At 39.4% G+C, this 17,670-nt stretch overlaps 1 protein-coding gene and 1 long non-coding RNA gene across 15 annotated transcripts in view; one reads left to right on the top strand and one right to left on the bottom strand.

Annotated features, from left to right (window-relative positions):
* Positions 1–17,670, bottom strand: part of NCOA1 (nuclear receptor coactivator 1) — a 238,050-nt gene that overhangs the window by 12,966 nt on the left and 207,414 nt on the right. For all 14 annotated transcript variants that reach the window (XM_045884197.3, XM_045884189.3, XM_054509635.2 and 11 more), the window contains 3 exons: positions 10,211–10,312; positions 7,590–7,992; positions 3,820–3,994 (listed from right to left, as the gene is read on the bottom strand). In XM_045884197.3, coding sequence (XP_045740153.1) covers positions 3,820–3,994; positions 7,590–7,992; positions 10,211–10,312 — 680 coding nt within the window. The remainder of the gene's footprint in view (positions 1–3,819; positions 3,995–7,589; positions 7,993–10,210; positions 10,313–17,670) is intronic.
* On the top strand, positions 9,309–17,509 carry LOC123850877 (uncharacterized). The gene is made up of 3 exons (XR_010405472.1): positions 9,309–9,477; positions 15,061–15,174; positions 16,845–17,509. It is a non-coding gene; the product is annotated as an uncharacterized LOC123850877 (long non-coding RNA).

Genomic DNA, 17,670 nt, shown 5'->3' with positions numbered 1-17,670 from the left:
ACCATTAATGTCTGTACAGTGTGTATGCTCGTGAGGCAGTGTCCCCACAACTAAAGGTGAGGAAAAACCTATTAGTTGGCTGCCCATTTTCTAATGAGAACATTTCTGCCCCAGACAATGCTCATTTGTCAACTGATCCATAAATCCCCACTGTGGAGGCTCAACTCAGGGCTATGTTAAGTTAATGCATGCAGAAGCTTCAAGGACTGCAATGATGTCATACTCAGTGAAAAAAGTTTAGGATTTAATTTCTTTTCACATTTATTCTTGGGACTTATATTAGCTTAAGTTCATTCAAACTGCTCTTGCCAATAGTTCCATTTTAGTTTCTTCCATTATGGGAAGAAGACCAAGCCCTCTGCAGCATCAATCACTGTTCTAGGTCTCAGAAGGGACCATGGGGTTCACCGGCACCTTAGGCCCAATGTGCAAAGAAATTCTCCCTCCCTCTGCTTTCTTGGTAGCCCCATAGCAGTTACTACAGTTTCTTACACTAGCACCAGGTATTTGGAAGCCCCTAAATCATGGTGGGGAGGGGGAAGGTAAGGATGAAGACTTCCGCCTGAAGTGGCTTCCATAGGTATTAGAGGTATTAACAAGCAGGGAGGTGCTCCAGGTCATGTAAGTCTAAAAACAAAGGGTTAAACAACAGGCTTTCCTAGCCTTTAAAATGCTAATAAGCGCTCAGACTCCCTAGCAACTAGTATTACAAATGTGCACTGTTCCAGGACAAAGAGGTTTGGTTTAACCCTTTATTTTTCTTGCCACCGGAGAGATCATGAAAAAGAATTACATTACACAGTCTCTGAACTCTATTCCATCATTCTACTAAATGATTCTTTGTTTCACGTGTTACTTCTCTCCGTTTACTGCTGTCACCAACTGGACTCTTGGTAACTTGACAGCAAGGGCAGTTGGACCCAGTTCCCTATGGTAGCTTGCCACAAAATGCATGTTGCCTGTGTTGACTAATGAAGCAAGTAAGCAAGTGTGAGTGCTTGGAGACTTGGTGACAACTATTTTCTTTTTCAAATGATTTGGCGAAGTCAAAGTTTACACAAACAAAGTACAACAAAAACTAAAGCCCACATTTGAATCTGAACCCAAGAAGTGACTGAGGTAGGACAGGGAATTTTTGTACTCATTCACTCAACAGATGTACATTAAGTGCTCACCTGTTCTAAAGGATGGACATACCCAAGTAAACAAAAACAAAGTCTTGCTCTTAGGATGATTATATTCTAGTTGGAGGAGACAGACCACAAACAAACGGACTAACACACAATATGTCAGGTGGTAAGGACTATGAAGAGAAATACAGAAGGGAAAAAAGGGATGAGGGGGTGGAAACTGCTGTTGTTTTAGAAATGATGGTCAGGGAAGTTTAATATGGTGACATTTAATATCTATGTCTAATAAGGTGACATTTAAGGAGAGACTTGAAGTGTGAGAGCAAACCATGTGGCTACAGTGAGGAGAACATTCCGACAGAGGGATTTAAAAACGCAAAGGCCCTGAGTTTGCAATGTACTTGGCACATGTGAGGAACAGAAGAATAAACAGACACCAGTGTGCAGACTGAGTGATGGGAATAGCAGCTGAGGTCAGAAAGGGACCCAGGAACAAGATTATGTGGGCTTCACAGGCCCTATACTCCATTCTGAGTCAGTTAGTGAGTTGTGAGTGAAGGACTGCCATACTGCTCACGTTTGAAAAGCATCACTCTGACTTCCACGTGGAGATTACACTGCAGAGGAGCAAGGTGGAAGCAAGGAGACGGGAGGCTCCTTCAACAGACCAGGAAAAAGATGATGGTGGCTGGCACTAAAATATCCAAATGGGGCAGGGAAGAAGTGAGAGCTGCTAAGAAGCTGACAGGATTTGCTGATGGGCTGTCTGATGTGGGATATGAGAGGAGACAGAGGTTTTCTTCTGAATAACTGGAAGAATGAAGTTGTTGTTCACCGTTGTTCAAAAGTAGGAGAGGAGCAGGTTTTGGGGGAGAATACCCCTTCAGATTTTATCAGGTTAAGCTTGAAATGCCTAATTAGACTTCTGAGTGGGATGTCGATTAGGCAGTTGTACGTACAGTATGGTGTTCAGGCGAGAAGTCTGGGCTGGAGATTTACAGACTTTATTTTCTTTTATTTTTTTAAAGATTTTATTTATTTGTCCGAGAGAAAGAGAGAGAGAGTGCACACAAGCAGGGAGAGCGGCAGGCAGAGGGAGAAGCAGGCTCCCCGCCGAACAAGATGCCCAATGAGGGACTTGATCCCAAGACCCTGGGATCATGACCTGAGTTGAAGGCAGACGCTTAACTGACTAAGCCACCCAGGCGTCCCTGGGCTGGAGATTTAAACTGGGGAGTCATACACATCGGGATAGGCATTTATAGCTGTAAAGTAGACAGCATAACCAAGGGAGCAAGTAGACAGAATTAGCTCTGAGGCCCTCAAATGGAGCTCAGGGAGATGAGGAAGATCCAGCAGAGGACACTAAGAGACAGGATGAGAGTTACCTTTCTCAAGAGAGAAAGTTGTTCCCGAAACTAAATGAAGAATAAGCTTCAAGAAAGAATAAATGCTCAAATATGTCAAATGCTACCAACAATCACCGCATTTGGCATTGTAGAGGACACTGATGACCTTGACAAGACTACTTCTGGTAAAGTGGTAGGGATGAAAGCCTGACTGGTCAACAAGAGAAAGAGAATAATCGTTAGAGTCTTTTAGAGAATTTAACTGTAAAGGGGAGCAGACCTGTCAGGAGGACTGTGTTTTTTCCAAGACACATTTAAATGCTTAGATGCAGGTATGGAGCTAGAGTTTAGCTGGATTTCATTAGGGAGCGTTTTGCTACCAGGACCAAGTGCAACAGAGGGAGAGCTGGGCAAGGGAGTGGAGAGTGTCTCTAAGGCAATAACGATAATCATGGACCGTGGAATCTAAAGTGAATTTAGGAAGCTGGGATTAGAACATATTAGGAGACTAAATTCTTCTTGCATGTCATATAGACAGTTTCATTTCTACCTAATTTACACACGGTCCTCACTGAGAGCTACACAGTTCTCTAATGGGAAGATTTCCTCTCACCTTTCAGTGAACTTTAGGAGAATATGGTCTTAAGTTTTCAACTTTAACTGCCTTACTTATTATGTTGTCAGATCAAACGGCTTCCCTGTCATTTAGAACCAAGACACAACCTAATTAAAAGCCTTATAAAACTCAAGTGAAGTGTGAAAAGTTCAGCAGCCAGGATTTGGGGGGAAAATGACATTAGTGAGATAATTCTAAGCAGAATGGGCAAGATGAGGCCACTGAAATTCTAGAGATTCAAAAAGCTGGCTGAGGCAGAACAGCCTGAGAAGTCTTAAAACCTCTGCTGTTGCTTTCAAACATGCTGTTCAGGCCCTAGTGAATTCTGATATTTAGCCATTCTTGCTTTAAATTTTTAGGATTTTTAAGTGTGTTTATAAAGAACACTTTTTTTTTTTTTTAATCACCCATTTCTGTATCTGTTCCAGGGAAGCTCTGCTACACACAGGAGTTGATCAAGTTCTTCAGATATGCTGGCGGTGGGATGGGAAGGTTGGGGGCTACTAGATCACTTTCCTGCACTGTACACATACAAATTTACCTTAAAAATAACTTGAAACTTAAAGGATTTAGAAGTCATTATTTCTCTTTGCTATCACATAAAATTCAGTTCCATCAACTTGCAAATGCCAGTAGCCAATACTCTTCCATTTTGATTGTGAAGGCATGACTGTTCTTATGTGCTGCAGGGATCAGGGATGCTCATATATAAAAACTTACTTACTTGTTGTTTCCCATTGCACCTTGCTGCCAGGCCTTCATGTCTGGTGACTGGTACCCAGAAGAGGGTGGAGTTGGCTGGAGCAGAGAGCTCTGAGGAGGAGGAATTGGCATCGGCACCATGGAGCTCCCCGGGCTCAGAGATGGAGCAAAGTTGGCCTCACCTTGGGGAACCATTCCTGCAAATTGACACAAATTAATTTATGTGAATACACTATAAATTTATTATTCCCATAAAAGAGAACCACCCCGCCCCCACGAGGCTCTGTCATAATATAGTTAGAAATAGCCTATTCAATAGAGTAGGGAAAACATTTCAGTCTCTTCAAAATAAGGCAGGAAATTTCAGTATAAACAGACAGAAAAGTAAACATAAGTTTGGAAGAATGCCTTCTATTCATTAACATATTGATTTGGGTACCAGGATTATGTATAATTTTTTTCTATTCTTTTTGCTTACATGGATTTTTAAGTGTAAAAAACATACATGAACATATACGACAGATTACTTGCATAATAAAATAAGTTAGAAAAAGGCAAGGCAAACACCTGTGTGAAATGAAAAATGAGAAGAGTTTTGTTGTCCATGCCTCAGTCATCTCTGTGGGTTCTTCTTTCTTTCCCTGTCCTTTTTCTTTAAGCTTTACTGAGATATCATCTACACAGCCTCAAATTCACCCACCGAACTGCACAACTCAATGATTTTTTAGTCCATTTATAGAGCTGTGCTCTAAATTAGCACAGTGCAGTTTGGGCATTTCCATCCCCCGCATGTCTCCCTGTGCTTGTCTGCAGTCAATCCTCTCTCCTACCCCTAGCCTCAGGCAACCATGGATCTGCTTTCTGTCTCCTTAAGTGTGCCTTTTGGGGGCAATTTCATATAAATGTAATCATATGAGATCTTTTGGGTCTGGCTTCTTTCACTTAGATAATGTTTCTGAGGTTCGACCATTCTGTAGAATTTATTGGTAGTTTGTTCCTTTCTTTGCAGAATGATGTTTATTAGCAGCTATTGATATAATTGTGTTAAAAATCAAATGGCCATAATATTAACAATTTACTTCTGGATTTTTAGGTTGTTGCAGTGGTCCGTATGTCCACACCTGTACTAATACTATATTGTCTTGATTGACGTGACTTTATGGTAATTTTTGAAACGACAGTCATCCAACTTGGCTTTTCTTTTTCAAAGCTGTCTTGGCTACAGTTTTTTTTTTTTTGCATTTCCATATAAATTTCCATATAAATTTTTGCATTTCCATAGAAGTTTTAGGAGAAGCTTGTCAATTTCTCCAAAAAGCACACTGACATTTTGATTGCTTTGAATTATAAGATCAATTTGGAGTAAATCTGCCATCTTTTCAGTCTTTTTCTGATTTCGTTTTGTACAGTGTCCACTGTTGTATCTTCAAGTTCACTAATTTTTTCTTTTGTAATGTCTAATCTCCTTATCCCATCTAGTATATTTTTCATCTCAGACATTATAGTTTTTGTCTCCAGAAGTTTGATTTTGGTTTTATTTATGTTGTCCTTGACTTAATATGTTCAAGCTTTCCTCTAGCTTTTTGAACATATGGAATAAATGTATAATTTTTAATTGTCTCAATGTCCCGTCTACTCATTTTATCATTTGTGTGATTTCTGGGTTGGTTTTGATGACAGAGTTTTCTCCTCATTATTGGTTTTATTATCCTGCATCTCTGCATGCCTGGTAATTAAAAAGACCAGATCCCAGACCTTGTGAATTCTACCTTGTTAGGTGCTGGATTTTTAAAAGTCCTTAAAAAAAAAATTATATATATATGTAAATATATATATATTTATAAATATAAATTAAATATATATATATTTTTTTTTTGAGAGGGAGAGAGAGTGAGTGTATGTGAAAGGGGGTGGCAGGGCAGAGGAAAACGGAGAGAGTCTTAAGCAGGCCCCATGTCCAGAGTGGAGCCTGACACGGGGCTCAACGCAGGGCTCAATCTCACAATCCTGAGATCATGACCTGAGCTGGAATCAAGAGTTGGATGCTTAACTGACTGAGCCACCCAGACACCCCTAAAAGGTCTTTAAATATTTTCAACCTTTGTCTGGGTTGGTTACATGGAGACAATTTAATTCTTTTGGGTCTTGTACCTTAAGAGACAAGAGCAAAGTTTAGGGCTTATTTTGGCTGCTACTGAGACAAAACACTTATGAGTATTTTACTTGACACCCCATGAATCATGAGGTTTTCTATTCTTGCTGGTGGGAAGAGAAATTGGCCCTGTGCGAACTTTGCAGATTGTTCCCCATTATCTTTCCAGGTGGTTTTCCCTGGCCTTGGTTTGTGCGCGTGTGCGCGCGCGCACACACACACACCCTGAGTGGGACCCTGTGCACATCCCTGCAGTTCCTTGTGGCTCTCTCTCTTCTTTGGTCCTGGGCCCTGAGACCTCGAGTTGCCCTGGCTTTCCTGGACTCCCAGCTCCATGGGCTCAACTGAGGGAAACCACTGGTTCCTTTTGGACTCCCTCTCCACGCAGCATGGTCTGGATAATTTTGAAAACTATACTTCAATGTACTTTCATTTTTTTTGTTTGTTTCAGGTCTTCTAATGTTGGAGGAAGTACTTCTGCAGGTTAGAATAAAGTGAAAAAGCCTTGTCAAGTTCTCTGCATACAGAAGTCGTAAGACACATGAAAGTGGCCTTCAAAAGGTTCAGACAATAATGTAATTAAACTATGAATTTATAATCCTTTTCTTCCCCATACAGATAGTGTCAGCGATATAAACCAGCCAAAGATGACTTCATTGTCTTGAGGACAAAGGAAGTGATGTGACATAATTTTGAGTAAAAGATCTTAGAAAATTCTGGTGCTGTCTGACACAAGTCTCCCTGGGTAACTTAATTTAATAGTCAAAGGATTTTAGCACCTGTTGCCACCAGAATGAAAGTCTAAATTGATTTGGCTGTCAAAGTTGATAAGCATATTGCTATGTAAAAAAAAAATCTCTATGTATCCTCAGCATTTTATTCAAGTCAAATAGCAGTCTTCTCATGGAAATTCATTTTTAGGCAGACTTATAATTTACTTTTTCTTTCATTTAGAAAATGAAGGGATTTATTTCAATTTTTTCCCCAGGAATCTGCCATTAATTTTGCATCAAAGTTTGATTAAACATCGTGGATTAATCAAATGTGTTTTATTGCCACTACCCATCAGAATCTGAAAGTGACAGAAGTAAAATTTAAAAGGACATCATCACCTAGGACAAAGAGAATGGAAGAGAGACAATGCAAACAAAAGATTAAAAAAGAAAAACCTTCTGGAAACCAGGAAGTTCCTGACACTGCAGAGGACGAGCTTTCAACTTAAGCAGCTAAGAGTGCGGACACCACTGAGAAGCCGAGACGCTTTGTAAAGATGGGTCATCCCCCTATAAACTATCAAAAACCAAGTCTCCAACATAATGAAAAAACTGTATGCACATTTTGAGTTAGTGTACTTCAACCCATCGTCTGAAGTGGATTTTCATAAGATTCTTACAGGGATCCATGACAGAAAGTAAGGAAGTTAAGAGAATGTACCCTGCAGACAAAATGCAAAAAAATTTAGAATCAGACAGGTCTTTCTGGATCCTGATTAATCATCTTAGCTATCAGTGAGTGATAAGCCTCCAACCATTTAACCACTAGTGGCAAGAGAGGGGTCCGGAGCCCCGATCTCCTGACTCCCATCAGCGTACTGGAACACCGGGGCCGTTATGTATGCTTATGAGGTGCAATCCCCGTACCTGATCCTGGATACTGGAAGACATTCTGCTGCATCTGAGGATTGATTCCAGTGCCAAACTGTCCTCCCATGTTTCCTGCCATGCCTCTGTTCACCATGCTGTTGCGGTTGGCCAAGGTTGACTCAGGATTTGCTGCCAGTTGTGAAAACGGGCTGGTTGAAGCAGGTGGGGTTCCTGGATTTGTACCATAGTTTGGGGGGTAGGGAAATTGCTGCGGAGCACCCTGAGGAAGACGGGGGTTCCCCATTTGAACTGGCAGTCCAGATGAGGGAGGGAGGTTGTTCCCAAAGCTTTGTTGCCTCATGAGCATGGCTCTTTGCTGCTGTATTAGCTGCCTCTGTCGGTGCTGTTGGCTGTACAACTCCCGCTGGCGCTGTGCCAACATCTGGGCATTCAGGGGTGGCTGGAGAGGAGAAAACAAATCCTCACTTATTAATATTGTTATCATCACCACCTACTTTGGAAAGCTTACAGGATAAAGCCTCGTAGCTTGGGGCAACAAAATATGTAGCAATTATCACTATGACTTCGAACTTCTCTGACGTTAGGTTGTTAGGAGACTTTTTTTCTTTTTCATTTCCCCAAAATTGACTGTGTTTCTTAGTTCCCTTCTTTTCTTACTGAGATCATTTGTTCCACTTTACTTAAATGAACAAAATGTGATTATAGTTGATTTTAATTTTCTTCATCATACTTTCCTGTATTTTCCAAATTATTTATAATGAAAATGCTTTATCTTTACAATTGGAAAACCCTACAAATACCATTTGAAAAAGGAAGAATCAGAAATCCAGGATCCAAAGGCAAACAAATTGTTATTTAAAAAGAAAATAGGGGCGCCTGGGTGGCTCAGTCGTTAAGCATCTGCCTTCGGCTCAGGTCATGATCCCAGGGTTCTGGGATCGAGCCCCGCGTCGGGCTCCCTGCTTAGCGGGAAGCCTGCTTCTCCCTCTCCCACTCCCCCTGCTTGTGTTCCCTCTCTCGCTGTGTCTCTCTCTGTCAAATAAATAAATAAAATCTAAAAAAAGAAAAAAAGAAAAAGAAAAAGAAAATAGAATAAAATAATAAACAGAAATAAATGGAACCAGCTATTAAAAAAAAAGATTTATTTATTTTAGAGAGAAAGCATGAGCAGGGGGAGGGGCAGAGGGAGAGGGAAAGAGAGGGAGAGAAGCAGACTCCCCACTAAGCACGGAGCCAGACATGGGGCTCGATCCCACAACCCTGAGATCATGACCTGAGTCAGATGCTTAACCAACTGAGCTACCTGGGGGGCCCCACCAACTATTTTATAACATTGTTGCAGTAAAGACTACTCCAGGTGTTAGAGTATGTTTTAATAGCTATAATACTAGGAATGACAAAAGCAGCAGTAAAATTAGGTTAAAATCACTTTTTGATCTAACTTGTAAAGCAACATGGCATGTCAATAAAGCCTTCCTCAGAAAATTTCAATTCAGATTGAGGATCTGATCAAAGCATATAGTTCCTTCAAAATTAAACTTGCCAACTAGATATAGTCCAATCTAGAAGAAACTGTGACATATGACTTTCTAATAGAAATCATCTTTACGTGAATTCCAAAAGTGGGGTCTTATTTCCTTATAACCTAATTACCCTTGCATGAGCTAATCACTGAGATTTTTAAGACATGGAAACCCAAGTATGAATCCATGAAGATGCCAGTATCTGCTGCTTAACAGCAGTTTCTTTTCTTTTCTTTTCTTTTTAGAGAGAGCAAGAGGGGAAGGAGCAAAGGGAGAGGAAGAGAAAACCAAGCAGACTCCATGCTGATAGTGGAGCCAACAGGGGGCTTGATCCCAAGACCCTGAGAACATGACCTGAGCTGAAACCAAGAGCTGGATGCTTAACTGACTGAGCCACCCAGGTGCCCCCATTAACAGTAGTTTCTGTCAATATTTACCCTTTTGGTTACGGTTGGCTTCCTGTTTTTGCCCCAAATCCATCTAGATACATTTTATGGAGAAAAGTTTTGTGTGTGAGTCCTGTCTAAAATTCCTCATCTCTCAAATTTTTGTGTCACCTTGGTTAAGAAAACATAAAAAAGTGGTTGAAACAAAAATACTAAAGTATGTGTGGAAGTTAAGTAGGGAGTGAGTACCAGACAAGACTTAGAAGGCTATCTAGTTCTTTTTGTGTTTAAAGTTTCAATGGCCCTGGTTTCATGCACAAGGATTGTTAAAATAAATAAAAAACAGAAACTGCTCATGCTCAGACTGAGGCAGAGAACACAAGGTAGTTAAGATCACTCAGCAATGTGACTGAGTTTTGATCAGGTTTCAGGTACCATTCACACAGTTTCTTATCTAGGAGTCTTATTACTGGCCCTATTCAGGATAGCAATAAGAGTGTTCTACTGATTCATCTGGTATCTAATAGCAATGACAACAACACCAATAAAACCAAACAAAGGACTCTTGGCTTTAGATCAAATATCAGTAAGGGGTATCACAAATTGATTATAAATTCATTCTACAAGAAAGCTGTACTACTACCTTAAAAGATCAATTCACAGATCATTTCGGACACTCAAGTCAACACTTTAAGAAACACAGCTTGGGTTAGAGAAGTACTAACAATGTCTGGTCTTCTCACATTACCTGAGGTGTAATTTGCTGCTGCATGCCTGATCTCATATTGATGCCAACTGGAGCATTTGCTGCAAACTGGTTCAAGATAGCTTGCCGATTTTGGTGGATCAACTAGAGAAAAATGGAACAATGAGATATCATATTTCTACATACAAACATATACTTTGGCCCTTACAGAGTAACACAAGCTTTTTATTGATTACTAACAAGTTTTAGTATTACAGGTTTAGTAAGATTATTTCCCATGTTTATCTGTCAAAAGGCTGGCAATTCCTAACATTTATCAAATATTTCCTGCCTATAGCACACCAAATAGGACAGAGCATTTAAAAGCAGAATCCATACACATGTGCATATATATATGCACATAGGTATATACACACATACATACATATATTGTACTTTTATTTTTTATTTTTTTAAGTAGGCTCCACGCCCAGTGTGGACCCCAATGTGAGGCTTGAACCCACAACCCTAAGATTAAGACCTGAGCTGCAATCAAGAGTTGGATGCTTAACCGACTGAGCCACCCAGGCACCCCCATCTATCACACTTTTAAAATCATGCTAATACTTAGTTATTTCAGATAAGTACAATAATGGAGAGAAAAGAAACACCAGCCCTACAACTTAAACTACTCTGAGTATAAAAGTAGGTACGTAATAGAGCACATTCTACAAAGGTCTGGAAGATTAATGGAAAAGTTGAGGTACTTCTCACTTGGAGGCTGACTGTCGGATGGGTACATATTTGGGGAAATCCAACATGATTTCATTCGTTGGGGAGAATTATGTAAGAAACAAATGGTTTGAGAAAATAGACTATTTATTTAACTAGAAGAAGTAATTACTTTAGACCAGCATTTCCCAAATTGGTGTTCTAAAGAACACTGTTCTGCAGGATATTAATAGATGTGCCAGGAAAATAGCATGCTGTGCTGTATTAAGTATTGGAAATGATGGGTTACACAAGGTGAAACAGATTTCTTTACTGCAGTAATTCTATGAGACTTTAATTGGCCAAAGCACACTGTGGATCTTCAAGAAGGGGATATACTATGCAACTTGTTTTCACGAACCTTTTTTTTTTTTGCCCCGACACACATTAACATTTATCTCCTAGAACAATTTTGTATGGAACACTAGTTTGGAAGATGCTGTCTGTATCAGGCTTAGAATTTCAGGGCATTGGCATGCCTTAGCTTCATCAGGTAACAAAACAAGCATCCTGGGAAGTGATATTTCCTGATAAACAATCTATAGCTTAAAGAATTTCTTGCTCAATCATTTGATGTGAATAAACTGTTCAGAGAGATAATAACAATATCAATCCTATTTTGTATTTATATGGTACTTTATAACATAAATTACTAATAAATATATTAACACTCCATATATTTTAATATATTTTATATTTTAATACATTTAATATATTTTAATATATGAGATGCAAACTAGAAAGACTGTGAAAGTTTTATAAAAGAATCCAAATTGCTGTGAGCAGTGATTAAATCTCCCATCTCCAAACAGCTCAATTCTTAATTCTGGTTTCATTAATTTTCTGACTCCCATCAGATCAGAAAACAAACTGTTTTTTGGGGAAAAGCTCATTTTACTATAAATGTAAAAATTAAAACTTTCAGGCATTCATGGAATAGGATAGAACATTCAGAATCGCTTAAAAAATAAAGATATGAACATTATGGTTTTAAAAGTCAAAGGGACTCTTGGGGCGCCTGGGTGGCTCAGTCAGTTAAGGGTCTGCCTTCAGCTCAGGTCCCGATCCCAGGGTCCTGGGATCAAGCTCCATGTTGGGCTCCCTGCTCAGCGGGGAGCCTGCTTCTCCCTCTCCCTCTGCCTCTCCCCCCGGCTCATGCTCACGCTCTTTCAAATAAATAAAATCTTAAAAAAAAAAAAAAAAAAGATAAGTCAAAGGGACTCTTAAGTACAAAAATCTACGTACTTCTTAAATTCTACAGACCACAGACATAAGTTTAAATAAACCATTAATTTTACAAAGATTTATCAAAAAATTAAGTATATGCAAGGTAATACATAAGGTTTGAAGGCTACAGAGGTGAGCAAATCTCTGTCCTCCAGGAATTCTCTGTTGAGTGGCAGAGGCCAATACAGAAGGGCGCCACCTACGAGTGCTACACTTGCATATCCAGACATCTACGAGGCACTTAGCCAAGAGCAGGAAGGCAGGGACCAAGAGTATGAGTGCACTCAATGGGACCTTGAAAGATGAGAATGCCAGGTGGCAAGAAGGATGGTAGAGTTAACTTAAGGCAGAAAGTACAGCAAGTCTAGAAACAGAAGACGAGGCAATGAGGATAGGGGAAAATACATTAATCTCAGTGACGAAGAGAAGTAACATAGCCAGGGGAGTGAGTGGGAGTTGGGTTTCCAAACTTACAGCTTTATATATTCTTTGATTGTGAGATAACGTGAGAATGAAATGGGTGGGGATGGAGGAAAGATGCTGGAGAAGTAGTAAAAATGAGAAAATAACCTTAGGAAATAAATTACAACCTTAGAAAATAGCCTATTTAGGCTATTTTTAGAAGTAGAAGAAATTATTCTAAAGCACTTTCTGTTAAAGAAAAATTTATCTATTTCTGCTCTTGAAATAATTCTTTTCATTTCCCCCTTCTCCTCTGTGTACAACCTGACTAATGCTGTATAATACAGCTGTCTCACTCTAACCTGCCTCTTCTCTCTGATCACTAAAATGCTACTCATTATCTAGCAAGCAGGTCAAGTTCTATTCTTCCTAGGAAGTCTTCCCAAAAGGATCACCATATCCTTTAACTCCTTGGAAATCTTGACTTCTGGTCAGTGGGAGGAGAGAGAGAGGTCAGGAGTCCTCAGAGCTGGGGACATAAATTCAAAAGTCTATAAAGGCCAGGTCAAAAGGCTTGTATTATAAAAGGAAATGTGGGGCTTGTGGCCAGTGAACAGTACAAACTCAGCCTACACATATAAAACACACACATACCCAGAGTTCGGGCTGGCTGACATTTTGTCTGTCTGAATGGATTTTTTTTCAATGCCTTATCAAGAAGTCCTTGATAGGACTGATAGGAAACATCAGTCCAAGATAGGAAACCTAAAAGATGATTATCTAGCCTAGAGGTTCTCAACCAGGGATGATTCTGCCCCACAAGAGAAATTTAGCAATGTCTGAAGACACTTTTGGCTGCACAACTTGGGGAAAGGTTGCTACTGGCATCCAATGGGTAAAGGTCAGGGATGCTGTTAAACATTCTTAAATGAATGGGAAAGCCCCCTATAACTAGAATTGTCTGTCCCAAAATGGCAATAGTGCCAAGACTGAAAACCCTAATTTAGCCACCGTGTAAATTCTTGACAAGGAGTTCTTTTATTTATATATACTTTTAATGATTTTATTTTATTTGAGAGAGAGAGAGAATGAGAGAGAGAGAGTATGAGAGGGGGGAGGGTCAGAGGGAGAAGCAGACTCCCCACCGAGCAGGGAGGCCGATGTGGGACTCGATCCGGGGACTCCAGGATCACGACCTGAGCCGAAGGCAGTCGCTTAACTGACCGAGCCACCCAGGAGCCCCTCTTTTATTTATTTTTTAAGATTTTATTTATTTACTAGAGAGAGAGAGAGAGAGCGTGCGTGCGCGGAGGGAGAGGGCGAGAGAATCTGAGCGCAGAGCCCGACATGGGGCTTGATCCCATGACTTTGAGATCATGACCTGAGCCAAAACCAAGAGTCAGATGCATAACCGACTGAGCCACCCAGGCACCCCGACAAGGGATTTATTTTATTTTTTTAAATTTATTTATTATTTATTTATTTAAAAAAGATTTTATTTGACAGAGAGAGAGACAGCGAGAGAGTGAACACAAGTAGGGGAAGTGGGAAAGGAAGAAGCAGGCTTCCCGCTGAGCATGGAGCCTGATGCGGGGCTCGATCCCAGGACCCTGGGATCATGACCTGAGCCGAAGGCAGCCGCTTAACTGACTGAGCCACCCAGGCCCCCCAAGGGGTTTCTTTTAAAGAAGATATTCTTCTATCAGGCAGTTTTCATTGCCAGAAATTCTAGAGGTGAAATTAGCTTCCTTGTATCTTCTGCCCTTTGATCTTAGTTCTACTTTCTGGTCACTTCTATTTTCTCTAATATATAAAAAATAATCAATAGTGGTTCTTCTACCAGATCCACACATTTCTCTAGTACTCTAACACATAACACATGTGGACTTCACTTGTTTTAAGATGGCTAAGTATATCACATTTCTTTATGTGTCTCCAATGTTACTCTCCCTTTTCATAGTATTCTTTTCTTGAGAGTATGAAGACCCTGGCTGGAAAAGAAGAATACAAAACTAGAACAGAATAATTACATCTTTTATGAGCCAATCTTACATAATTTCCTACAAGCAGCAGGTCTACCCATTTTTGCTGTTGTCCTTTTCTCAAAATAGAACTTTAAGAATTCTTTACTGGTATCATGGATATATTTTTTTGAGACTTTGCTTATTTGACATGTGAGCAGACACTACACCTAAAGACTTCATTACAACTGTATTTCTTCTTCATCACCAGCTCCCTCCTTCATTTTTGCTGTTCTTTAAAAGTTTCAACCAATGAATCTCTGTGTTTCCTAGGGTGTTTTTCCTCCCCCTGTCCCCCAACTGGGGATTATTCATAACTGTATAATCAAATTTAAAATCTTAGAATCTTTTTACTCCTTGTTTACTACATTCCAGTCAATGAGATATACTTACAGTCAAGAATATGCTTTTAAACTGATCTTAAAATCCATTAAAAAGAAAGAAACTATGATGTAGATCTGAGTTTGCACCTTTTTTCCCCCAAATCATCAGGCACTGTCCTAAATTCCTGCCTATGAGATGCTTGTACTTCCTGTGTTTGGCAAGAGGGAAGGAGGAATGAGAGGACCTGACCAACAAGTAAACAGATGGTATTAATCTAGCAAGGTAAGTGTATTATGAACACAACGTTATGAATCTGATGTATTCTGGATACTAATCCTTGTCAGTTATACAGGGTTGCAAATATCTTCCCTGAGTCTATGTTTAACCTTGTTTATGTTGTCTTTTATCTTATTAAGTTTTAAATTTTAATGCAAACATCAATCTTTTCCCCTTATGCCTTTTAGGGGCCACATAAATCTTTTCATATTCACATTTAGATCATTAAAATACCTAGAATTTATTTTTGTGGATGGTATGAGATAAGGAATCTAATTTAATTATTCCCCCTCAAGGACAGTCCAACGTACTAGCATTTATTATACAGGCCATCCTTTCTCCACTGACTGCCACCTCTGTCTCTTACTAAGTCTTTCTATACATCTGGGTGTGTCTTTGGGTTCTCTATGACGTTCTGGTTGGTAGAACTGTCTATGCCTATGCTGGTTCCACATTGTTTTAATTTCTAAAGCTTGATTTTAGATCTTGGTATCTGACAGGGCAAGTTCATTCTCATGATTCTTTAAGGTTGTATTCATGCTTCTAAAATAAAGTTAGCATTTATTTGTTAGATTTCATGTTGAGATTTTGATTGGAATTCTACTGAATTTAATTAATTTCAGAACAACTGCCATCTTTATGATAGTCTTTCCATTCACTAATATCTTTACTTGGACCTTTTTTTGACTTTCAATTACGATTTGTAATTTTCTAAGTCTTACAAATTATGAACATATTTTGAAATTATATTTTCTAATTGGTTGTTGCTAGTGAAAAGGATTGCTATTAATTTTTATTTGCTTTTTTTCCCCTAGAAACACTGCTGAATTCCTCTACTGATTCTAAGTTCCCTGTAGATTCTCTTGGATTTTCTATATAAGCAGTTGTATTGTTTGTATATGATTATTTTGTTTCTTTGTCACGTTTGCTTTCTATATTTCAAAATCACTTAATTTTTAGTGTGCCAATGATATTCTCTTTTTTTTTTGCACTAATATGAACTTATTCACTTAAAATAGAAAACCTGTAGAAAGGGCAGACATTCTACCTCAGTTCACCAATCTGATCCAACTGTGAATTTACCTGTATAACTTTAAATAATATATTTAAACCTCAATTTCTTGATTTTATCAGGTATCTTATTGCCAGCCCACAGCCATTTACCCTTCTCTTTTTCCTCAATGAAAGGATAGGATTTTTGTTCAGCTGATTATCCCAAATCACATGTCTCAAGGGGCAACCTATGTACCCTAAGCCAATCCTTGCCCGCAGTTGGTTAAGGGTTTATATATGACCATTCAGGCTAGCCAGATGTGTGAAATTTTTTTAAAAAAAGTTTTGGTCCTTTTTCTTTTTTGGAGTGGTAGGGAATAGAAAAGGAGAAGAAAAGATTTCTTGGCTTTTGAAATAAAGATGAGTAGGAAAGAGTCCCCTTTCTCCTGTTAGTTTTGTTTGCATGTGGTATTTGTAACCATGGGAGCCATTTTTCCAGCTGCCAAGGATTACAGAGTAAAAAGACAGAAAGAACCTAAGTCCCTGATAACATTCTGGAGCCTCTGAGGCAACACACCTTGACCTCTCTATTTCGTATCATCTCATTATCGGAGTCAAAATGCTTTTTTAAAATGGTTTTACAACTTTGAATGGATCTTTTTTTCTTTCCTTGTTGCTGAAAGCATCTTAACTGAAATACTGACAGACATAAGCCTTGGCCAGACTTTCTCACAGAAGACTCCAAGTGGACACACATAGAAGTGGACACACACAGAAGACTCCAAGCATTTGCAGAGTAAGAGCCACCATGGACTGAGGACCCCGCTGTTAAAAAGAACTTACAGTCCAGAACCCAAACAGTAGGTCTGGCTGATGAAGCTCATTAGGTAGCAGAGTACCGTCTTACACAGCAGTATAAGCTGTTTTGTGTACTGACATATCTGCAGGCTTAAAATTTTGTATTTCTCTCACTTGATGGATATTTCACTCTGTTGGGCTACCCTGGCCACCAAACTTTGGACATGCCTCCGTAATGTTCACAGGCAGCAACAGGGAGCCAAGTTCAGCTACCTGCAGCCTTATTACATGTGTATCCTTTGCATTGCTACTCTGCTTATCAGCTGCTTTAGGAGGAAATCAAAGTAAAAGCAATTTTTTCCCCAAACTACGTGTGAATGATTATTTCACCCATTCACAAACCTGACTTAGACTGTTGATCTAGCATTGCTCAGTAAGCCTTTAATTTTAGTCAGTATTTACTGACTCTATCCTGTAAAATGAGAAAATCAGCACACCTAGGTTTTCCTCTCCTTTTTGGGGTAGCCCTTAATCACTTACTACCTGCACTGTTATTTCACTTTCTAGGTGTGTATGTTTGGAATGCCCTAAGCTGACTTTAAGTTCTAAAAGTTGCCTGTATCTCTTATTCTTTGTATTCCTCATAGTACCTAGTAGAGTCTCCCCAAATATGTTGTGTGGGCACTATGTTTTGTGAACTATACGCATTTC

Source organism: Mirounga angustirostris, unplaced genomic scaffold (assembly GCF_029215605.1).
Source record: "Mirounga angustirostris isolate CCGP_5_RB_7025 unplaced genomic scaffold, mMirAng1.0.hap1 SCAF_10, whole genome shotgun sequence".
In the NCBI taxonomy this organism is placed as follows: domain Eukaryota; kingdom Metazoa; phylum Chordata; class Mammalia; order Carnivora; family Phocidae; genus Mirounga; species Mirounga angustirostris.
Note: the sequence above shows the minus strand (reverse complement) of the source record. Positions and strands in the feature narration are given on the sequence as shown.